General features: G+C 49.9%; 1 protein-coding gene across 6 annotated transcripts in view; it reads left to right on the forward strand.

The window, feature by feature from the left end:
• The window catches only part of Art4 (arginine methyltransferase 4), a 178,020-nt gene that overhangs the window by 116,622 nt on the left and 36,548 nt on the right, over nt 1-24,850 (forward strand). For 5 of the 6 annotated variants that reach the window (XM_055075537.2, XM_055075536.2, XM_055075535.2 and 2 more), the window contains one exon: nt 20,958-21,119. The exons of the other annotated variant lie outside the window; for it this stretch is intronic. In XM_055075537.2, coding sequence (XP_054931512.1) covers nt 20,958-21,119 — 162 coding nt within the window. The remainder of the gene's footprint in view (nt 1-20,957; nt 21,120-24,850) is intronic. 6 annotated transcript variants of the gene reach the window in all.

Consider the following 24,850-nt stretch of genomic DNA (forward strand, 5'->3'; position numbering starts at 1 on the left):
TGGAGAAGGCCATGATGGCAAGCTACTATCACGTAACATAAAATGATGTCATCTCGAATCATAGCCTTTGTCCAGAACGTCCCAATTCCTGGTGCCAGCAAAATGCTGCAAAGGCCAAAGGTCAACCTGTGCCGAAGCACCGCTACAATTTACCTACTCATGTAAGCAAGGCGTTACTGCCAATGTACCAACGGCTCTTTGACAAGATGCTGCTTGAATGTTGCCAGCGAGGCAAAACACAAAACAACAATGAAAGCCTGCCCTCGTTCATATGGGCGCTCGCACCGAAGGACCGGCACGCAGCACTCTTCAGCCTTGAGGCTGCAGTGGCGGAAGCAGTGATGAAATTCAATGCTGGCTACAGGAGAACCTCGGCAAGCATTTTGCAAGAACTCTCGATGAACCCTGGCGAAAAGTGTATGCAGCGCATGGAGAAAAAAGACCGGTGCCGATCAGCCACATCTGAACACAAGCGTGCATCGGCAGAAAATGTGCAGTGCTTATTCAAGAAGCGCCACAGAGGTACTAATGTCCAAACTGACTATGCTGCAGGAGCCTACTAATGTTTTGGGAATGTGTATGTGCACACATTTGTGACTCTTCACAATTAAATGTGACATTTATTTGTTTTCTTGATTTTCTCGAAATACTAATTTTGCACAACCAGCAAGACATTTACTGTGATATATCAATAGCTATCATAGATACAATATTAATTTTTTTTTGTAGCATGAAGCTAGATGTTTGGAGCACCAAACATAAAAAGAAGTTTTTCTAGTTTCTTTGTTTAAAGTATTTAAAATTTGTCTTTTGTGTGACTAATCCATGGCCATGTTCAGAACAATGGAGTTCAGTGCACTATAAAGTAGGAAATATTGATCCAATCATAAAAGTTCTTCCTATGTTGGGAAGCTTGTGCTTTCTGCTACTGGACCATATGTCATTGTCTATTTTTATGCAGCAGTTATTTGTCTATTGTAGTAAGAACAAAAGACATTGTAAAATACATTGTTTTCTTAAATATGTAACGAAATAATGAACCTACAGAAAAAATAACTGCGTTTTTAGAATCAGGAGAAGAAACTAAATAAGCGTGCCAATTTTTATCAAATTTGGTTCATAAATAAGTAATGATAACTTTTAATCACCACGTCCCCCCTTCAGCAGGATTAGGGTGAATTAAGATGCATAAACAAGGATTAAAGAGGATTATGGTTAATGCATGGATATTAAGACCCCTTAGAGTGTATAAAGAAGGATTAAGGTGCATGGAGAAGTATTAAGGTGGATTAGGGCAGATTAAGGTGGATGAAGGTGAATTACAGTAGCCCTTACAACGCTTTCACATTTGCGTCTCTTAGGTGATACATAAAGACACCATGGATTTTTGGAATCTGCATGCGTGTGCAGTTCCACAAACGCATGAATGGGCGACGATTATTTGGTTTTCTCGCAGATACAGGCAATGTGTAGGGGGTGTTCACATAATTGCGCACGCTTGCTATCAATATAGACATCTAGGTGTAGGCCAGGAATCTTCGCTTTAAAGGGACACTAAAGGTTACTATGAAGTCAAGTTAAAGTGATAAAGCAATGCTCTAGGACCGTCAATATAATTGCGAACAGTGCTTTAGTAACCGAGAAATTGAGGTAGATGCTTGACACGACTTGAGACCCCCCCCCAGTGACTTTCTGGTACAGTAAAACCTCGTTAAGGGGGGACGCGGGGATCAGATCGCGAAAATCGCAAAAAAGATCGATTTTTGGCAACGACGCGTTTCGGTATCTGCAATGCCTAATCTACATTGTATCAATATGGTTTGACTGAAAACGCACTAAAAGTGCCCGAAAAAAATTAATTTATCAGTGCGTAGGGCGAGAAAACAGCTTTAAATCGCGTAAAATCACCGCAGTTCGCGGAGCCCTAACTCGTCTTTCCCGCCACCGAACGCCGCCATCTTGGTATCGTTCGAACGCTCGAAGTTTCGCCATTCCGTTTCTGAATTCTTCGGTCGTCGCCATCTTGTAACAAACGCACAAACACAAAAGAAGCGCGGGTCTGCAAAAGGCGGTCACACGGGCCCTGCGATGAAAGCGGGCCTCCGATTGGTTGCCGTACTGAAAGGCGTCTCGCCATTGGTTGCTGCTGCAGCACCGGGCAAGCTGGCATCCACAGCGGACGGCAGTTGTCTGCTTTGACAACCACGCCGGCGTCGTTCTTCGCTTGACACTCGCAGAATTCGTATTTATGAAAGCTGCCAGGTCAGTGATGGATCGTCGCTCGTTCGTAAAGAACTTCTAAATGAAGCATGCCTTCGGAAAACGGAAGCGCAAGCCTCCTACGGCGAGAAAAAGACGGCGGCCAGCGGGAGAAGCGGAGAACCCGACTGAACACGCGGATAACGTGCCGCGTTATCTTGCACCGTGCTATTCCAGCAGCGAGGACCGACAATCGCCCTGTGACATCGATACTGATAACTAAGCCACCGGAAGACGTGCCAATGGAGGCTCTCGCAACTGTGCGTACGGCCGCGCGAGTCAGCAACCGAGATCGCGTTGTTGGAGGCGACGCGGTTCGAAGGTCTCCATCGCCGGCAGAGACGGTGTGCGTTTCCGATGCATCGTGCGACAGGGACACGCAGCCTGCGAGTGAGCCCCAACCGTCGACGAGTTACATACTGTATGGTGACTCAAGGCTCACCAGACGAATCGTCGCACGATTCAGACACACCTCGAGCCGCGTTTTGTGTCAGCGGTGACTGCAGAAGCGCAGGCATGCAGCGTTCGCGACTCCCTTCGCGCAGTGTCAGCGACTGAGCGAAAGCAGCAATGCCAAGAACAAATTTAGGCCCCTTGTGAATGCGAGTTCATTATTATGCCTGTTTCCGCGATGAACTCTTTGATCGCTAAAGCTCTGTGCCCAAGATGCCAACAGCGTTCTGTGGGTGTACACTGCGATACCAGGCTCGGCCTGGCAGTGAAAATGGTGGTCATGCACTACTCCAAACGGCGCAAGAAAAGGATAAAGAACGCCTGAAGAAGGCATCCAAAGCCCACCAAATAAAGAGGCAAAGGTGTAAGAAGATGCCTGACAGCAATGATTCAAAATATTACAGCCCTGGTGCTTTTTAATAAATTTGCAGTGCTTTTAAAACTTTGCAAACTTTGCAGCCAGTTTTCTCAATTGGATTTTTTTAGTCAATCACCTCGCTCGTGGAAAGCGTAGCACAACAATGGCTTGACTGATTTTGGTCCAGTTTGTTTTGCTGTGATCCACAAGCTGTGCTGTACTTAAAGACAGTCTTGAAATGTTTCTTTATCTTTCCATTATTTAATTATTTCACAATTACTACATGGCTCCATGCAGTGAAGCACAGTCATGTGCATGTTATGTTGAGCAAAAAATTATTAGCGCACTAAAAAAAAAAATCGAACACTGTCTTGATGTAGATTAGACATCTGGGCAAACATGCAAAGTATTTCCAGCTCCCTATCATGTTTCATTACTGTGCCAGGCTTTCCACAAACAAGGAACTTATAAATTCTTATAAAACAAAAACTAATTAAGATATCCTAATGAAATTTTAGAATTGTCTCTTTATTGCAATGTGCAGTGTGTGTGCCAAATTTCAGCCCTTTCTGTCAAGAAACAAAAAAGTTAATTCTGATCCCCTCCTCCCCCCTTAAACCGTACCCGCTTAAACAGTAGTTTAGTTTTAAAAGTAGTAAAGTCAAATCCCAGACTCAGCGGCCATTGAACATAATGTGTTTTGTATCTGCATAAACCGTACCAGCTTTTTGCATACGCATCGGTTAAAACGTAGCGTTTTAAACTTTTCGTCGCGCAAACACGGCGGTGCGTCGTCTCCATCAGGTGGCCCGGCCGAACAACAAGCCTTAGAGATTGGAACAACGACCTCCAAGCGCCCTGTGCGTTTGCGCATGAAGCCACATCAACATCAACATCATTTCGACGCCGTGCCAGAGAGCGTTATAGCGTCGTGCAAGTGAGGACTCGGGTCATTCGGAAGCTCGGGATAAAAAAGACGCCGGGTGTTCAGCATAGAAGAAAAATTAGACATCGTCCGTACTATCGAACGTGACACGGAGATGTCGGCGCTGGCATGCGACAAGGATCTGCTGTTAACAACGGTGTGTGGCATTTGGAATGCGAAGAAGTTGCTCGGCAGCGCTGCTGTGACCGCAAAGACATGTCGGCTACGAGGTTCGACTTTTCGCCATCGTTGCCTCTGTTGTTGCCTAAGTGTCGCCTAGCGACAGTGATAAGGACGTCACGGAAAGCGACAATATGGGCAATTCAGGCCTGACAGTGGCAGAAGCTACGCGTTACGTCAGCCTCATGAATGCAATCGTCGCGACGAGAACAGGGGCGCGATAACGTAACTCTATTCCAAACGAAAAGTATTCAAAACTCCGGCACCCAGCACTTCTGCAGCACTACTGCGCGCGTGCACGGAGAATACGTAACGCCAACATCTGCCATGGGAGTGTTTGCCGAGTAGAGGGGGCTGGCCGAAAAGCTGGCACGTAGCTTCAGTAAGTTTGAGGCCGTTGTCGTCGTGCTAGGCCGCCGCGGCATCAAATGAAAATAACACTTTTGTCGCGCGAAGTGAATAAATACTGCATGTTGTTTTCCCCTTTCATCGCACTCTCTCTGAGTTCCGTTTTCGACAGGTAAGTGGGCGATCTTATGCTATTTCGGTTAAACAGTACTACCGTTTAGTACGTAGTTTTTGCGAGCTCAGGCCAACTACGGTTTAACAAGGTTTCACTGTACTAGCCCGATGGCGAAGGCACTCATCATAATTTATGTCACTAGTACTCAACTACTCGTGTTAAAAGGATTTCATTACAAGACGGAAGAAAATGCTACTTGTCCATTTTAGTTCTATTCTAAAAAAAAAAAAATAACATTTTGACGTTGCCCTTCAGTAGTATGGGTGGTTGAAAGGTTTTGTTTTCACTCAACTCTGCGCGCCCAACTCTGCGCGCTCGACTCTGCGCCGCGCACGCTTTGGAGTTTCAGTAGTTTCGTTATCGCGTTGTGCTGCGCTGGTTCTGCTGGCTTGCGAAACTTGCATTTGGAAAAAGCAACGAGAATGCCACGTCCATGTGATGTCATGGGATGCACGAACGGTCCGCGGAACTTGGCCAAGGGCAGTTGCAGTGGTGAATACAACGTTGCTTATCACTATGTGCCAACGAGTCAACCTCTCTGTTCAAAGTAATTAAGTGCCGTACCTCTGCGACAGCGCGATGGCAAAGAGCCGAAAAATTGCATAGTGTGCTCGCTGCACTTTTGTCCAGAGGATTTTGAGTTCCATGCCAACCTAATGAAATCATGTGGAGGGCCTTTCAAAGTAATGCTTTCCCGTAGCGCTGTTCCGTCGGTCTTGCCTGCATTCTCCGAAGCGCAAGAACAACTGCAGGTCAAAGACAGGGCGGGGCGGTGAGTGCGGCATTGGTTTTCACGAAAGAACAGCTACAAATCTGCGAATATGTACAGCCATGACATACAGTTGCCGTCATAGTTGTACGCCACAACGCCAGAAGCCTGAGCCCTCAACAGCAGGTCACGTTCATCAGTGCTTAAATTGCTGAAGTCTAGCCCAGCACCGCGAGCCAATGTGTCGTTGTCAGGGTCGTCCATTGCAACGAGCGTCAAAGTTGGCGTCATAAAATAAAGAACCGGCTTATCGTCGCACGCTTTCCCTTCCATTAGCCACCACAGTTCTTCTTTCGCACTGCTGTTGGCTCTGTCTTGGCTCTGTTTCTGGCCGCGCGTTTGCGTTTTGCGCAGAAAAGCCGTAGTGCCGTCTGCGGGCACCGTTTTAGTCACCGACGGCGCAATATCACTGTGCGACCATGACGTAACCACTCCTCGATCGGAAAGTGCGCAATTTGAACTGCGCTAGAGGTACGCGGACGCTTCAGAACACATTTTCTCTTAAAGTAAGTCTCTTCTTCATGAAACAAGTGTTTCTGGGTTTCTGGGATGGTATTTCAGCAGTCCACATTGACTTAATATTAACCTTTAGTGTCCCTTTGATAGCAAATATTTTAAAACCACCTATCTGCAGTTTTGTTCTGTGGGGAAACTTTTTCCAATCATTTAACACACGAGCCGAAATCATTGCATCAATGCGCTTTGATCACAAAGGCTGAGCAGTGAGTCACGATTGTGGTCATTATGTAGTAATGCAGAGAATATTCTAAAGGTAATAATGTGTAACACTGCAAAATATTTTACTCTAATCCACCTTCATCCTGCTTCATCGACCTTAATCCTCCTTAATTCACCATAATCCAATTTAATCCAGCATAATCCTTGTTAATACACCCTAATTCATCTTAAGGAGGGACGCGCGTTTTACATAGCGAAAAATGGCCAAAAAATAGATTTTTGAAAATCACATTTGCACTTTCTATACGCGCCGTGCGCGCCGACGGACGCGCCACTGGTGGCGGCCTTGCGCAGAACACGCGGGAGAGGAGCCTGGCACGCGCCGTAGTTTGTTGTGTCGTTGATCGTGCTTCTCTGTCTTATTCACGTTTTCAGAGCAAGATAGGCAACACCATTTGCACGTATGGGGTGGCCAAAGCTTCAGGGAATATCGAAAAAGAATTGTTACACGGTGGGGGGCTCAAATACCGGTGAAAACGTGCCGGCTATACGGTTCTAATCATTCCTGGCAAAGCCTCATCAGCGGGAGCAACGGTAGCAAAAATGGATCGTCGCTTCGAAGGGAAATTTCTTGTTCTCATCCTTTCCTTTGTCTCGTCGGTGTTTTTTTCCACTCGATCATAGGCGCGTGAGCAACGAAGTTTGTCTGCAGTGCAGCATGAGGTTTAAAGGCATTTCGCTAAAGTTCGGAATGCTGTTTGCCGCTTATATCGTTTTCCGCTTCTTTACCGCGTTACGCTAACTAGGCAGCACGACTGCACGAGCGCATTGCGTTGTATGTTAAAGCTACTGAAGCTTGCAAGAACTGCTGGTTTCATGTGGCGCGGTAAATCCTCGCACCAGCTGTCGCGCACTTCATGTTTTTACGTCTATTTTATGCGTGGCTTCGCACATGTTTAACTGTTGCTAGTTGCTCCATGCATAACTCTTGTCGATTCTTTTGAGCTGCGAAGTTTTCACCCTGCCTCGTTTGTAAAGGGTATAAATCACGCTGTGTCTTATCGAAATGATACCAAGGAAGTGCTTCTTTAACAGCTTTATTCTTTTCGCCCGAGGGCATCTTAGATATTGTTTGCGTTTTTGGAAACGTGTTTAGAAAATAGGTAGTTCAGGGCGAGAATTGCTAATAGCTGCTGCATATGGTATTTTTGTTCCATTTCTCGCTGAAAAGTTCGCGTCCCGTTTGGGAAGTCATCACACCTCGATGCTGCCTGGGCACACTTCACACGCCGAGTGATTTGTTTGTTTCACAACGTAGTCCCTTCTTGCATGTGAGTGTTGTACTCAACTGAATTCTTTCTTGTACTTACGCTGCAGACGACTAAACCGGGCCTTGCCGCCAGCGCTCATCTACTTTGACTGGCGCTGCTCTGCCTTTAAATATATCATGTGGCACCTGTCTCTAGTAATATAAAGAAGTACTGAAAAGTTAGTCTTTAGCTTTATACGTTTCCAAGCAGCTCCCTTGGGGAATTCAAAATTGCACTAACTACAGCGGGAACGGTAGTTCATCGGCGAGTGCAGCAGAATCGCATCGGCGGTACAGCACTAACACGTGCCTTTATTAAACCGTGTTGTGTTTGGTGACTTCTTTGGCTAGTGTACGCGTTTCCATCAATAAATTGGCAATTATACTCTTCTTGAGACGACTTCGACTGCACTTATTCGGCTATGTCACATGTATTCATCGGCAGGAAAATCTCAATGGCATATGCTCAGATTGCACCGTGCGGATTTGTTTGATATAAGCCTTCACTAACGACGGGTGCTTATTATTCAGGTACAGAAGCAGCATTGCGGCAACGGTAGAATAAAAAAAACCATCGACAGATCGCATCACTCAACAAAATTTATCGGCTAGTGAACATGAGCTCCACGTCATGTAAATGGGGTTCATGGCGTTTGTCTGCGGGACACACCTTGCACGTACGTGGACCATGTCCCAAACACCAGTAACATCGTGTTCATACCCGCTCACACAGAGGTCAGCATCTTCCCTACAGCTGTCACCGCAGAAGAAGCAGCCTGGTACCCGAACAAAGGAGAAATCGCAGCCGCGAACTTCAGCCATCTTTGCTGCAAAGGGTTGTCATCTGCTACTGCTCCCGCGTGTACTGTTGGAAGAGTCCGCTAGGTGGCTTTCAGTGGCGCCTCTATAGGCGGTGCACGAGGCATATAACTCTTTTTCTATCTGATTCCGAAATATCCATATAACCCACATAGAAGTGCTCTAAAAAAAGTTGTTTTATCAGCCAAGATGGCGAAAAATTTCGCGGAAATCAAGAAAGAACCGCGTTTTTCAAGCCACAATATCTCTGGAACGGCGCAATCGAGTGCCGTCATCATGGTCTCGTTGGAAAGTGCATTTCTCCGTCTTCAAAGTTGCCACTTCAGCTGTCTCCTCCGTACAAAAACAAGCACACAAAAAGCAAATGATTGAAGGTCGTGCCGGAGTCTGCGATTGGACGTGCACGCCACGTGACTCCAGCGTGGTTCGCCATTGGTCCGGCCCCGGCATCGTCTGCTCGACTCTTGCACAGCTCTTTGCACCTCACGAGCCTGGAAGTCTCCACTTGCCGTAATCTCGACGTGCCAAAACTGGTTCTACGCGGACATTGCGGTAGCGTGGCTGATCCCTACGCTTGTGGACGTCCCAGACTCGCGTCTAAGCACTCGGAGCATCGGCAACGCGGACTTCGCGACCGAGATTCACGCGCGGAATCCTCGGACATGCGGCTAAGCCTTTCATAACTCTGGTGTGTTCAAAATTCGTGACCAAGCACATTGCGCACACAATCCACGGACACGCACCTAAACATTTCGCGCATAGGTAATCTCTGACTCAGTGATCATGCGCATCACGCACGGGCTTCTCCGACCCTCACCTTAGCATTTTGTGAACCGGCACTTCGGACTGCGCGAATAAGCGCTTCGAGTGTGTACTCCTCGAGCTCGCAACTAGGAATTTGGTGCGTCGGTACCTCGGACTGCATCAAGAAGCGCATTGAGTGTCGACTCCTCGAGCCTGCGGCTAGGAATTTAGCGCATCGCTACCTCGGACTGTGTGGCTAGGTACTTCGCATGTCGGCGCCTTGAACTGCGTGACTAAGCACATCGTGCATCGGCTCTTTGTATCTGTGGCTAGGCATTTCGCACATCGGCACCTCGGAGCTGCAACCAAGCATATTACGCTTTCACTCTATTATCATATTGTCAAGATAGCTTGTAACAATTGTGGGAGATATGGGGTTCTCCTCCGTACTCTTGGGACAAAGGAACGACAACACAGTAGTGCAAACAGTCACAAGGGCATGTATTACACCTTTCATAGATCAATGCCTGCTAGCCGAGTTGCTATCCGCAAAACATGCCGATGGGCGCACGACAAATCTAGAAGTCTGACTCATCGCGACCAGAAAACGAGTGAATATGTTCGCCCCATGCTGGATCCCAACGCCTGGTCGTTCGCGTGTACGGTCACGCCAACGGTGTCCAAGGCGGCCACGCGACACGGTCTCGCAGAAGCATGGTCGGCGCACGCGCGGGCGGCACGTCCGTCCCGCTCGCTTCCCGAACCCAAAGAGAGAGCGCCTTGTCTTCCGGCGCCCAAGTAGCCCCGCCTGTCGGCGGCGTGAGCAGCGCAACACTCGCGCCATCTCTCGCACCGCGCTTGTACCACTCCGACCGCCGCGGGCGCCAGGCCACGCGAGCTGTGCGGGAAAACAGCATGTCAGGGGATGCGTGAGAGTCTCGCATCCCCACACAATATCTATCATACCTCCTCTTCAAAAGAGAGCTTCCTCATGGCTCTGTTCACTTAGACCCCTTGGGCTGGCACAGACACCTGACTGCAGAAGTCATCGAGGCATCATACAAAAGTACAATTCCGCGAAGCACCTAGCAGCTGCAAATCTATCACTGGCTCTCTGATCCTTGAAGTTTTACAGCCATTGTCCAGAATAGTTGACTTGGGAGGCTGCTGGCACTTGGAGCCTTCATTCAGTGACATGGTGAATTCTACCAAAAGAAAAAAAAATGTCTGACTTATTGTACTGGAGATTGCTATCAAACGGGCAGTCTGCGGGTACAGGCTGCCTGAATGTACACTGGAACTATATTCACGCCCACACAGAGTTCTGCACGTCACTTGGTTTGAAACTTAGGCACCATGCTCTTAGTAGAGCAGCAGCAGCAAAGAATGCCCTATAAAAAGAAAAAAGGGGGTGTGGGGGGAAGTGCACCAGACCAGAGGCCATATGTACAAGAGCCACATCACAAGAAGCCCCAAAGACTACAAATGTGGTGCCTTTTAGAGAAATGAAGAGAAGGTGAAACTTTGAGAGCCGTTTTCTCAAAACTGATTTTCTGCCTTTCTGCTCACTTTCTGGAGCTGATTTCGTTGTTACCGTTTAACATATTTTGACTCCGCTTTTTTTGTCACGTTCCTTTGGTTGTAGTGCAGGTCGTGACATTCTCGCTTTCTTATCTTGACCTTTCGTAAGTTTACGATATGGCTATGGAAAGTGTGCTATGGAAAGTGTTCTTGATGTGAAGGTAACGTAATATATGGTGCTCCAAAAAACTTTTGCTGCGAAAAAAAAAATGCAAAAATGTCACGACCTTCAGCACGCATTTAGCTATGTAGTCAATACTTAACAAGCCTTCTATCACGTTTTTTAAGTTCCCCAGGCTCTCCAGAATGTAAGAGGAAGAAAAATTCTGCTTAATAAATTTGAATAAGATGTTCTCAAGGTATCACTCTGAAAATTTTAGGGAAGCATCTGGGAGCCATTCTAAACATTTGTGCCAATTTTCATCAAAGTCCTGGAAGAAATGAGGAAGTCGATTTTTAAAGCCATGTCCCCCCTTAAGGGAAGGGGGAGGAGGGGATCAGAATTAACTTTTTTGTTTCTTGACAGAAAGGGCTGAAATTTGGCACACACACTGCACATTGCAATAAAGAGACAAATCTAAAATTTCATTAGGATATCTTAATTAGTTTTGTTTTATAAGAATTTATAGGTTCCTTGCTTGTGGAAAGCCTGGCACAGTAACGAAACATGATAGGGAGCTTGGAATACTTTGCATGTTTGCCCAGATGTCGACATCGTTCCGATAGCCACCTATGCAGCCAGGTATGCAGCATGTCGGCATCGTCTGCTGATATTCTTAACACACTCGACGAAGGCTACAGTTTCGCGAATGACATGCTTGCAGAAATTCGCCGTCAACAACGAACCACAGAATACACCAACGCTGCACTGCGTGCTTAGTCCGGCCTGCCCGCGTAGCCGGCTAGTGCGGAAGTGAAGCTGGGTGCGACTGCAGCGCCACGAAAGCGCGGGACGGTGGTGGTTACGTGCAAAAGAGCCAAGTTTGAAAACTGAAGCTAGTCTCGTAACGTTGACCGACAACAACCCAGGAGACCTTTGGACCAAGGTTGCGAAACTGCTGCCCGCCATCTCTTCCTTCGACGACTATGTGGAGAACGACAGCGCAGCACTAATGGCGGTGGACCCGATAACCGAAAAGATTGTTCACTGTGTTCGCGTCGTCTCCAGTGACGATGACGAAACGAAGGACGATGACTGTGGGTCACCGAACACAAAAGATGAGATCGTGTCAAACAATGATGTTTTATTGCACATGAACAAAGTCCGCACTTTCATTGCTCGGTGCAATGGCGTACCCAATAAGGTATCGCACAAAGTAGAAGATGTAGACGCATTCATAATCAGTCATGTGTGCTGCAAGCACGAGAAGAAAATCACTGATTTCTTCAAATAAAGCAGCTTTGAACTGAGTGAAACATTCATATTTGAGAGTTTCCTTGTCTGCACATGTGTGTATGCCAAGGTACGTCATTTTCATTCCTGGGTTTGTCCACTGGCTTATAACTGCAAGTTTTTCATTGCAACAATATTTCAAAATAACGAACAATTTTCGGCGGTCCCGTGTGAATCGTTATATAGAAATTTGACTGTAGTTCCGAAACTCACTACCGCCAACGTTTTTCCCTTCTAATCCATTCTGTTCTTTCTTTTATGGATTCATTTTTTTATAGCAATTAAGGCATAGTTAGAATTGCAGATGAAAGCTTGCGCGGACAAGAAACACATAGATAACAGGCTTCTGAAAGCAAGGGTGACTCGTCTCAGCGATGCCATCTCTCCTCATCCAACTTCTGGCACACTATCACAGTGGTATGTGTCCCCTTTCGCATGCACTGCTCTATCGAGGCAGGCTTATGACGGGGTATCACTGCCAATGGGAATTCAGGTGCCATTCTTGGCCTGTCCAGACAACAGACGCCGGCTTTTTCGCTCAATGAGCCATTTGATGTTTTCACATCAATAAACCAATCGGCTATGATGCTGCGCTGCTAAGCATGATATTGCTACGGAATAGTATTTCCAATGACGAAGAGGCGAGCAGTAAGAAGACGACGACTTTTGGAGGCTAGCGCGGGCTTTTGTCTCTTGGCCAAGTGCAGCGTATTACGTTGTAAATATACATGTATATAGCTTTTCATCTACGTCTTCTTGCGTAACATATCTGGTGGAGGTGGACGTTCCCTGTACCTCGTCACGGAGCTTCGCAGTGGACGGTACGTCAAGCCTTCTTTCATGGCTCCTGGCAATGACAACTCGACTCAGCCGCCTCCGACACCTACTCCCACTTTGACGACCTACATTACTCTCCCCACTCCCCGTGATCCTGGCGTATTCTCGGGCAAAGATGGGGAAGACGTCGAGGACTGGATCAGCCTTGTGGGGATGCGCGACTCTCACGCATCCCCTGATATGCTGTTTTCCCGCACGGCTCGCGTGGCCTGGTGCCCGCGGCGGTCGGAGTGGTACAAGCGCAGTGCGAGAGATGGCGCGAGTGTTGCGCTGCTAACGCCGCTGACAGGCGAGGTTACTTGGGCGTCGAAAGGGAAGGCGCTTGCTCTCTTTGGTTCGAGATCGTCGGCGGGCGCGGACGTTCGCGCGGGCGCCGTTGGATGCTTCTGCGAGACCGTCTCGCGTGGTGGCCTTGGACACCATTGGCGTGACTGTACACGCGAACGACCAGGCGTTGGGATCCAGCATGGGGCGAACATATTCGCTCGCTTTGCGGTCGCGGTGAGTCGGACTTTTAGATTTGTCGCGCGCCCATCGGCATGTTTTGGGGATAGCAACTCGGCTTGCAGGCATTGATCTATGAAAGGTGCAATAAATGCCCTTGTGATTGTTTGCACTACTGTGTTGTCGTTCCTTTGTCCCCAAGAGTACGGAGGAGACCCCCGTATCTCCCACATCTGGCGCCCAACGTGGGGCCTCTTGGGGCATCGGACGATAATTTTAACAGTGTTACTTCGTTCAAGACCTTTGTTTGAACCGAAGCGTAGGCCTAGCGTGGATTTTGATCGCTAGCGTCGGCGGCGTGATTTCTTGAGCGAGGCGGCGGTGGCTGTAGTGTGATTGAACATGTCAACATGCTAAGCCTTTTCGCATGTGTTTTTCTTTAACCCTTTGAAGGTTTTTGCCGTACATGTACGGCGGCGGTTTTCTGTCCCGCAAGGTCTTTGCCGTACGGGTACGGTTCCGACCCTCCGTTTGAAATTTCGCGCCATAATGACGATTAGCGCTCATCGGGAGGTGCTGCCACCTCTTAGCACTTACAAGATGCGTTTGAAATTGGTGCTACCTTCTTGGGGAGATAAACAGAGCTGATTGCTAGCTTCAGCGCGTCGTTCAGACTGCGGCAACGCCCCTTTGGCGGTTTCGGTTTCGCCGCGTGATCGCAACGGAGGCGCGCGAAACGTCATTTTTTTCTTTGTCGGCACTCTCTTGCAGGGCGGTGGAAGTTGATTTCTATCTTGATTGGCGCTGCTCTTAGCTTGCTATAGCGACGTTCGCGAGGTATTCCCGCTCTCAGTGGCAACGCGCTTTCGCGGTTTCGGTTCCGCCGCGTGATCGCAACGGAGGCGCGTGAAACGTTGTTTTTCTCTTTGTCGGCACGCTCTCGCAGGGGCGGCGGAAGTTGATTTCTACCTTGACTGGCACTTCTCTTAGCTTGGTTATCACCACTTGCTTATCAGCGCCGTTCGCGAGGTATTCTCGCTCTCCGCGGCAACGCGCTTACGCAAGAGGGTGCCTCAGACCTCTGCCCAAGGCAGCCGCACGCAGAGATGGAATGTGTGCGCCAACACAACTCCTCGCTTCAAGAGAACAGACACGCATTTTAGGTGTGCAGACTTCGATAAGGCGCTGTGCGTAGACCCGTGTTACAACGAGTGCCACGCTCGGAAATACTATTGAACATTTTGCAATTCTGAGTGATGCCGACACCAAAATACTGTTCCTTATTATTTTTGACTATTTATTCCCGACTTAATACATTTTGGACATTCAAGATCCGCAAAAAAATAATTTGACCACCTGGGAAAGTTTTTTTCAAAATAATTCGACCCTCAAAGGGTTAATGGCATTCGTTGGTACGAGAGCCACGTGGTCTGCATCCTGGGAGAGCGAGGCTGAGCGCCCGCGGAGCAGTGGCAAGCCTGAAGCGAGTGAGTACGGAAGCCTCGTGGGTGGTCCGAATTTCTTATGTAAATAGCTTCTCCTATCTCTTTGACTAGAATGAAGTCGCAGCTCTGGGAGCCGGGTGGCCGCGGGCCACGGGTGCCACGACGGGCTGACTGGCATTGCGGCCTGGCACCGGGCGCTCCGACACCGTCTGGGACGGTGGGCGCCGTCAACTCGGATGCTGTGTGCACCGAGCGGAGTAGGACCACCTCACAGAGCTAACGTCTCCTCGCGGCTGCCTGTTTTGCGCCCATTTTGGGTGTTGTTTTTGGATGCCGGTTGTTGTCAGGGTAGCGAAGATTTAGGCCTAAGGCTTTACGAAGCTGCCTGTCGCACGTGGAGGGACACAACCTGGTGGACCGTGGCGTTGAGGCGTTGCAATTTGCTTCCCTCATTCTATTTAGCCTCGCACGAATTGAAATTACTCATTCGACTCAAGGAAGCGAGCTTCGTTCACGTGAACTTAGCAACCGAGTAGCCGCCCGATCTTTTGCTAGCCGAGTTGAACATCGTACCACGTGGGCGATGCGCATGCAGAATTCCTCTCCCTTGCACTACTTCAGTGTTTGCCGAGTGTGTTAAGTGTACGCAGCGTGAATGGAGTCACCCCTGGCTTGCTGTCACCTGCACATCGTCTGCGCTGCTGCTCCGGACTACGATCGAGCCACCCCGGGCGATGGTGATGCTGTGGCCAGTTCGGCGCGGCGACTTCGACGGCCTCCTGTATCCAGCTCACAACCCTCGGCGGCAGACAAAGGAGCCGGCGGTCACCGACAGCTACGGCGGCTCTTGCCAGCAGGGCGCGTCGGCGTGAGCGACGCTTGCTCGTACCGACTACTGCGTCGTCGTCTCCGGAGTCCTGGCCTGGGATCGTGCCGTCGAGGCTGCAAAGCCGCTGCTGTGACCGGCGGATGCCAGCGGTGCACCCCAGGACAGTCGGCTCGCATGTTATGGACAGCGTGTAGACATTTCTTCGGCGCGACCACTGATGCATGTACTATCTTGTTCGCGAAGCACGGTTTGATGTTAGACCGTGTCACATGTTTCGCCGGAATAAGAAGTGATTTAAGGTTGGGGGGATGTGGGGATGCGAGACCGTCGCGCCTCCCCTGATATCTTGTTTTCCCGCATAGCCCCCGTCTCCGTGCAGCGTCGCCGCGTGGGCCGCGGCGGTCGGAGTGGTACAAGCGCGGTGCGAGAGATGGCGCGAGCGTCGCGCCGCTGCGTGGTTGCTTGGGTGCGGAAAAGACAAGGCGCTCTCTCTTTGGCGGTGGTACGGCAAGCAGCTCGGACGTCCGCGCAGGCGCCGTCGGATGCTTCTGCGAGACTGTCTCGCGTGGCCGCCTTCGAACGTGCCACCATTCGTTTTACTGTACATGCGAACGACCAGGCGTTGGGATCCAGCATGGGGCGAATATATTCGCTCGCAATGCGGTCGCGGTAAGTCGGACTTCTAGATTTGTCGCGCGCCCATCGGCATGTTTTGGGGATAGCAACTCGGCTAGCAGGCATTGATCTATGAAAGGTGCAATAAATGCCCTTGTGATTGTTTGCACTACTGTGTTGTCGTTCCTTTGTCCCAAGAGTACGGAGGAGAACCCCGTATCTCCCACAGCCTATACGAATACGTCAGCCGCAATAACCGGTGGGACCCTACTATCATGCTCGCCAACGTAGTCTTTTACCTCGGTGGCACACCTCGAGTTTGGTTTCGGACGCACGAAGATGAGCTCACCAGCTGGGATTCGCTTAAGCAAAAGCCCAGAGACTTTTTCAGCAACCCATACGATTACCAACATGCCACGCAGAAGGCATTATCCAGCCGTGTGCAGATGTCAACGGAGCCCTACGTCACGCACATTCAGGACGTCTTGGCTCTGTGCCGCAGACTTGACGCACATATGACTGAGTCCGACAAGGTATCCCACATCCTCAAAGGCATTGCCGATGAAGCCTTCAACTTGCTCGTTTTCAACAACGTGGCTACGGTGGATATAGTTATAAAGAAGTGCCGCCGCCTAGAACTCGCTAAAAGCCGACGTATCAACCAGCAGTTTGCCCGTCTGCCCAACACCCCAGCGACATCTTCCTGTGCCGACACTCCTCGTCCCAACAACACTGCCGATGTTACCAGGATCGTCCGGCGTGAGATCGAGGCCGCCTATCCGGCTGCCTTTGACTCCAGTCCCACCAACACATCTGCAGTCACAGTTTCCCTGATCCAGGCAGTTGTCCGCCAGGAGTTCGCAAACACGGGTCTTCACACCATCTGCTCGGCCCATCGCCCTGATACCCACCCGGCTTCTTCGATTCCGCCCCGTCCCGCATCTTCTTTCCCACCACGTTTCCGCAACCCATCTGAATGGGGCACTGTTGACGACAAGCCGATTTGTTTTCACTGCCATTGAATCGGGCACATTTCTCGGCACTGTCGCAGTCGCTGGAGTTCCCCGACCCACTCTACTGATACTGCCTACTCTCGTCCCCCAGGTGGCCCTTCTCGTCTCTAGGCCGCACGCTCGGATATTGCCACCACTGATTTTCCTGCGCCGAACCGCCCCTATTCTCGTTCGCGTTTGCCCCAACGACGACAATCTCGCTCTCCCCAGCCCTGTCTCTCCTATTCGCAGACTCCCTTCGGACGCCTTTCCCAGCCGGAAAACTAGAGAATGCAGCGCCTCGAGGTGACGCTGCATTGCTCCCTACGCCGCCAAATCCTCTACTGACGTTGCCCACACATCGGAACCTTCTTGACGTGCAAGTCGACAATGTTTCTGTATCTGCTCTTATAGACACTGGGGCGCATTTGTCAGTAATGAGCGTTGACCTTCGTAACCGCCTGAAGAAAATAATCACGCCCACCACGATGCCTGTTGTCTGTGTCGCCGATGGCAGAACAGCCCCCGTAATTGGTATGTGTGCTGCCCGCTTTTGAAAAAGACGCCCGTTTCCAGTGGGGCGATAACGAGGCCTCTGCATTCTCGCATCTAATCGACCTTCTCACAACGCCTCCCGTTCTGGCCCATTTCGATCCTTCTGCGCCTATTGAAGTCCGTACTGATGCCAGCGGTCACGGAATTGGCGCAGTACTGGCACAACGCCAGCGCGGCAACAACCGTGTTATCGCTTACACCAGCAGGCTCCTCTTACCCTCCAAGCGCAACTATTCCATCACTGAGCGTGAGTGTGGCCCTTGTTTGGGCAGTTGCGACGTTCCGCCCTGTAGGAGTCGAGGATGGACGTCGTGATGAAACACACTTGGGAGGTTTATTTTACATTATTTACAGTGAGACGTCAATGAACAGTCGTACAGTCATTACGGGCCGGCAGCAACTCGGACGCTGCGGCCCGCGGCAAGAAGTTCGAGAGAGATGAATCAGGGACTGCTCAGGAATCTCTGGAATGCTCTTCTGCTCCCGGTCTGCGTCTCTTAAACCCTTCGAGGTCTGGAAGACGTGTCATGTTCGGCCAATGGGAGAGCCCGCTCAGATGACGCCACCTTCGGCCAATGGTAGGCACCCGTGCGGTGATGTCACACCCGGCGGCTCCTTGCGGTCTTGCCTTGCTGTGGTGCAATGCTCTCTTCAAAGGCGGCCGGTGAGGCGACGCTTGGGCCCCAATTGTCCGAGGGCCCACCTACTCCCGGCGGTACGGCTCCGCTGGCTTGCAAATGCCTTCTTCAAAGGTAACCGGTGCGACGCTGCCAGGCCTTCCCGGTACATCACAGCCGTTTGGCTTCGGGACTCACGTTACCTGGAACAGTGCCGGGCTATCCCCTCGCTTTCTGGAAGAGCCAAGCAGTGAATAGCTGCCGGCGGCGTACGAAGTGGGGGCCTTCAACTTGTTTGCACGTGCGCTCCTCTGGAATGTGCCTTCCGTGTTTCTGCGCTTCTCAGTTAGCTGTGCTGCGATTCGATGTGGTCTGGGGAACTCGAAGTAGACGCAGGAAACAGCCCCATATCTAACAGCCCATGCTTATATGGCTGACCCTTTTCCGTTGTCACGGACCATCACGCACTTTGCTAGTTATGCTCACTCAAAGATCCTACAGGAAGACTTGGTTGCTGGGCCTTACGCCTCCAAGAATATTCGTATACTGTCACCTACAAATCTGGCCGACTACACAGGGACGCTGACTGCCTGTCTCGTTATGCGGCAGACGAGCCTGACGCCGCCGACAGTAGTACCGCTAACGGCATTTTCTCTGTGTCTGCCTTCGCTAACATCGCCGATGAGCAGTACCGCGACCTATTGCTGCGAGCACTCATCGAGCGTGTGCGCTCTACACCTATCGGCGCATCCGTTCGCCGATATGTCTTTCAGGGCGGCATTCTGTAGCCAAGGAACTTCCTCCCTGACGGATCTGATCTTCTTGTCAGGCCAAAACATCTACGACAGACTGTGCTCTTTGAGATGCATGACGCACCCACTGCAGGACATCTTGGGGTAACCCGCACGTACGACCGCGCCCCCCGCCGCTTCTATTGGCCTGGTCTCGCTCGCTCCGTCTGACGCTATGTTGCTGCCTTTGACCCCTGCCAGCGTCTGAAAACACCTCAGGTTCTACCTGCCGGTCATCTCCAGCCGATCGCCGTCCCTGTGGAACCGTTCTTTCGTGTTGGATTAGACCTCCTCAGTCTCTTTCCCACGTCATCCTCTGGGAACAAATTGGTAACCGTCGCAACTGATTATGCCAGCCTATACGCTATCACGCAGGCTCTCCCTACCAGTTGCGCCACTGACGTTGCGGACTTTCTCTTGCGTGACATTATCTTGCTTCATGGCGCCCCGCGACAGCTGCTTACTGACCGTGGTCGTAACTTCCTCTCGAAAGTTATCACCGACATTGTGCATTCCTGCTCCACTAAGCACAAGCTGACTACCTCATACCATCCTCAAACCAATGGCCTGACAGTGCGGTTAAACCGTACTCTTACCGATATGCTCTCCAAGTACGTTTCCATGGACCACCACGACTCGGACATTGCCCTTCCTTACGTCACATTTGCTTATAGTTCTTCCCGGCACGACACCGCCGGATTTTCTCCATTCTATCTACTGTACGGTGGCGAACCGACCTTGCCCCTTGACACGGCTCTTACTCTTACTGCGATCTTAACAAGCGAGTATGCGCGCGACGCCATCGGCCTTGCCGACCATGCACGCCAGCTTGCCCGTGCTCGACTGACGGATTCGTAAACCACTCAGCAGCGTCAATACAACGCCCGGCACCGTGACGTACAGTTTTCGCCTGGTGCGCTCGTGCTCCTGTGGTCGCCCTCTCGTCAGGTCGGACTTTCAGAAAAACTCCTTTCGGGATACACAGGGCCCTATCGCATGCTGCGCCAGGTGACGCCTGTGACGTACAAAATTGCTCCTGTGAGCTAAACCTCGTCATCTACTCTTTTATCTAGTGATGTCGTGCACATCAGTAGGCTCAAGGCCTACTACACTGCTTCCAAGTCCGGCCTTTAATAGTTCCGGCACGGTGCGTTCGCCGCCGGGGGTAGTGCTATGGAATATTATTTCCAATGACGAAAAGGCGAGCAGTAAGAAGACGACGACGACGATTGGAGGCTAGCGCGGGCTGTTGCCTCTTGGCCAAGTGCAGCGTATTACGTTGTAAATATAATTGTATATAGCTCTTCATCTGTGTCTTCTTACGTAAAAATATAATGGGATCAAATTTTGGCTGCAGTGGTTGGAATTCAATGGAGGTAAAATGCAAAAGCTGCCATGTACTGTGCATGCCATGTACTGTGCAGTAGATACGCATTAAAGAACCCCAGATGGCAAAAATTATTCAAATCCCCCGCTACAGCATGCCTCAGAATCAGGTCATAGTTTTGGCATGTTAATCCCCAGAATTTAATTAATTCAATTAATAAAGCAACCTGGCTTACATGTGTCATAACGACAAGTAAACTTTTTGTAAGAAATATTGCTATAGAAACCTATGTGGGTGTTTGTCGCTTCATGCTTCTCTCGGGTAGATGACCATATTTTGCCTGTGTGGTACATAGTATGTTGTGCCCATGACATGGCCTGCCTCTGTGGTTGTTGAGCTGACCTGGTGTACAACTTCAGGCAAAATGCAGGAAGCTAGACTAAGCTGTGTGTATGTGATTTGTATGTAACCTGATGATAAAAAGTGCAGTAGTGTGACATAAAAATCTGTGCAGCTGGCGTGGGAGCGGACAGTGCAGCAGCCAGTCAGCTTGTGATGAATGGGGTGCCCATCATGAATGGCACTGGGGTGGTGGACATGCACGTGCAGCCAGCAGTGGTGGCGCAGCCACAGCAGCAGCCACTCGGAGTGCACCTGTCAAATGTAGTCTCCCTAGGTAAGAATTTTGGAGCCCCCCTCCCCTTTTCCCCCTTAAGGCCCCCGAAATTTCATGAAGTAGCAATACTCTTTCAAGAATGCCGGCACCTCCTCAGGTGCCCTTGCCGAGGCTAATGCCTCGTCACTGTTGACTTGCTGACGTTGTGTGGCACCTCAAGCCGGCTTTGTTTGTTTACAGTCGCGCTCCACTGCCATTTATGCTTCAGAAACGTCAAGCAACTTGTGAGGAGTGCATGTTTGTTCTTTTGCAATTCCTTGTGCGTTGTTCGTAATTTGCAAACGTCCTCAACTAAGTTTTGTGGCAAGTGGGGCGTCGTTTCACGGTGTTTTCCATCGTAATGAGCTGCTGCACCTTTCAATATTAAAATAGATTCAGGGCACCCAAAAGGTTCTTCGTGAATGCGTTCAGGAAGCCTGTCAGGTTAAGAAGAAAGATACGTTTAGTGAAAATTGAGAGGGTGAACTTCAGACCGACATCCTTCACACGACTGTGCAAAGTAAGTTGTCTCTCATAGTATAGTATTTGCCGAGGCTTGCGTAATTTGCTGCGGGCTGAGGCGTAGTAGACATGACATAGATCACTGAGCATGTTGCCTATTATTTCTACGTTTTAACACAATTCATATGTTCAGTGAAAATTGAGAGGGTGAACTTCAGACCGACATCCTTCACACGACTATGCAAAGTAAGTTGTCTCTCATAGTATAGTATTTGCCGAGGCTTGCGTAAATTGCTGCGGGCTGAGGCGTAGTAGACATGACATAGATCAGTGAGCATGTTGCCTATTATTTCTACGTTTCAACACAATTTTCATGCGGTGTGTAATTTGCTTTTATAAGCCCTATGCGGTCTTTGAGATACCGTGTATACCCATGTAATGAAGACACTTTTTTTCCCAATACTCATCCTAAGGAACGTTGGGGGGTGCTTTTATTATGCAGGGTAAGTCTCATGTAGACATTTTCGAAACGGCTAAAATTGAAAAGTGAAATGGTAATGATTTGGAACGTGCATAAGGTAACTTATCTTTGCTGTAGAAATACATTCATATTATTTACAAACTGTAGCCTTACTCTGCATCAGAACCTCCACACGTGCCGTTCAGGTCACTTGCCGCTTCATCCACGTTGTGGTTCCACCAGAGAATAAAGAACCAACGCATCAGCTGCACGAAGTTGGCGCGGCCTAGGCCAATCGCGCGCACCAAGACAAAGCACGCTTTCAACAGTAATCTTTGACTGCACCCCAGCTCGTCCTTGCAGCCGTTTGCGGTTGTCTGCCGTTATTGCAAGCATCACGTTGAAGCCGACGCCTGTTTTGACAAGCATGCTGTGTGTGTGTCTCTTTCCTTGACTATCCTGCTCATCGGCATGTCAAAGTTTATCGGTGTCTGATCAGCATTTCTGTTTTGTGCGCAGTTCAACTCTTTCTTGACTTAAAGCCCATCACTTACATTGAAACCCAAGGCAGGCAAAAAATCGAGCCACAGACACCCGAATTTGACACTACGCCCAACTATGACCACTACGCCGATCAAGTGCCGGCCATGCCTTCCTAAATTCAAGTCCCGTGCATTCGCTTTCTGTTACGTCAGTGTAAAGTATGTAAAGTGCGCATGTTGTAGAGAGCCAGTTGTGTGGGTTCTTTTTCTCTCTCGAATCTGCAAGGTGCCTTTGCGCTGGTGTTGTGTCGGCAGCGGCTGGCAAGTGGGGGTCCGCGACCAGCGAACGCGCGGCGAGCGCCGTCGCAGAGAAGGATGACACGGAGCTAACTGCTCCCGATGAAAACCGGAATGAAGACTGAGCCGGCTCGCGGCCGTTTATTACTAAAAAGGACTTCACACGCCAGATGACACCTCCTGATTGGTCCCAGTTCGTCACATGACAGAAGGGGGGCGCGCCATCTAGCCAAACTACCACGAAACATAAATGTAGGATAACACAGAGATCTGGCAGGAGGCGACGCTATGCTACATCATCCCCCCCTGAAAACAAAGTAAGCATACAGGTAAACGCACACGCAAGACGCGCACTTAAGTCCAAAGGCAATTTCAGTTCGTTCCCCCGCACCAGTCTTGGGCACCAAAACACAGGCAGTCACTCAAACAAAGTCCGACAAAGAACACGGCACAACACCGCAACAAAAAACACATTTTATACCTGTGTGAACGAAAAATGTGAACTGTCTCCTAAATGTCACGGCGAGGCCCCTAGCCGTGGCATTTCGAAGACGGCAATACGCTCTACATTCAAGAAACATAATCATCGAGCCACGGAGGCTGTTTTTTGTCACGATGAGGACGCGTGCGTACCTCAGAAGAACTTTGGGGGTTGCGACGCGTATCGATCGAATTTAAAGACCTAGTCGTCTCACTACCATTTCCCTCTCCCTGGTTGGAAAATTGAATGTGGTTGTCACTCAAAGCTGGAGAGGGTTGCCCAGGAAGCTCCTCTCGACGTCCCAACAAGTCCTGGGATGCTACCGATTCCCCCACGGAATCCGAAACGATTGCTGACTGTGTAGACTCGGAAGTGATACAGTCAGACGCACTACTTAACTGATGCCTATGAAAGGACGATGTCACGACAGACGAGTCATCGGAATGACTATCCAGGTTTGAATATGAGTACAAAAATCTATCAGTTGTGGACAATGTACTGTGGTTAACTTAGACGCATTCCACGTCTTCCCATCACTGAGTACAAAAGTGGATGGTCCTACCTGGGCCTTCACTGTACAGTCAAACCCGGCTATATCGAACTCGCAAAAGAACGCCTATCAGTTCGATATAGAGCATAATTCGATATAAGCCTGCTAAATAATTGGATGTCATAAAAGCACATTCCATTTATAAAATCACTTTATTAACGAAACTAGCTTAGTTTGGCATAAATTAGTCCTGCATTTTCTTCTGCTTGGGCAATTTCGCTGCCAGCGACGCACGCACTTCCCCACGTTGTCTAAGGAGTCGGAGCAGCTGAGGCCGCAACCTTCCGCATTCGCGCAGAAGCGCCGGACTAATGCGAGTGCACCAATCACTTCGGAGAATGTGGGCAAAGGACCGTAGTCGCTTTCCTCAATGTGCCTACTTTCATTTGTGCTCGGTACGATGTCGGCGATGTAGTCTTCGTTTCCGGGCTCTACCGTGGTCGCGACACCATCATCTGCACTCACAAACTCATCCACCATAGATTCGAATGTCCCGAAAATTTTGACAGTTCGCTCCAAACTTCGGCAACACCGGCAACGGCTTCGTCGCATTCATCAGAATTTACAGTCCTCACCGAGCACGCGGAAACCGGCAGGTATGAAGAACCCCTCGTACACGGCCGTGCGTACGCGTCGGGCGCCATGGGCACCGGGCTGCGAGTCTGGCCACTTTAGCCCTAATCGTGCCGAGAGTGCTCCTTGGAATCTTGCACGCTGCGGGGACATCCAACTTCTCATCGCGTTCGACGCGATTTATGATTTCGGGCTTCACGACGAAAGGCGAATTCTGCCGCTTCATCAGGGCAACACTGCGGGAGAAGGCCCACAAAGCGCAAACACAATAAACCAGAGAAGCAGCCAGACAACTCGCACTTTCGCCATCTTGCACGAAGAGAGCACAAGAGCCTCTGATTGGCTGTCTGAGCAAGCGCTGTAGGCGGGCCAGGATAATTTTTTGCTGGGCAGTGTCGCTAGATAGTGATCTAAAGAAAGGAAGGACGCTTGATTCTGCAACCCGTG

This window comes from Dermacentor andersoni, chromosome 11 (genome assembly GCF_023375885.2).
Source record: "Dermacentor andersoni chromosome 11, qqDerAnde1_hic_scaffold, whole genome shotgun sequence".
NCBI classification, from domain to species: domain Eukaryota; kingdom Metazoa; phylum Arthropoda; class Arachnida; order Ixodida; family Ixodidae; genus Dermacentor; species Dermacentor andersoni.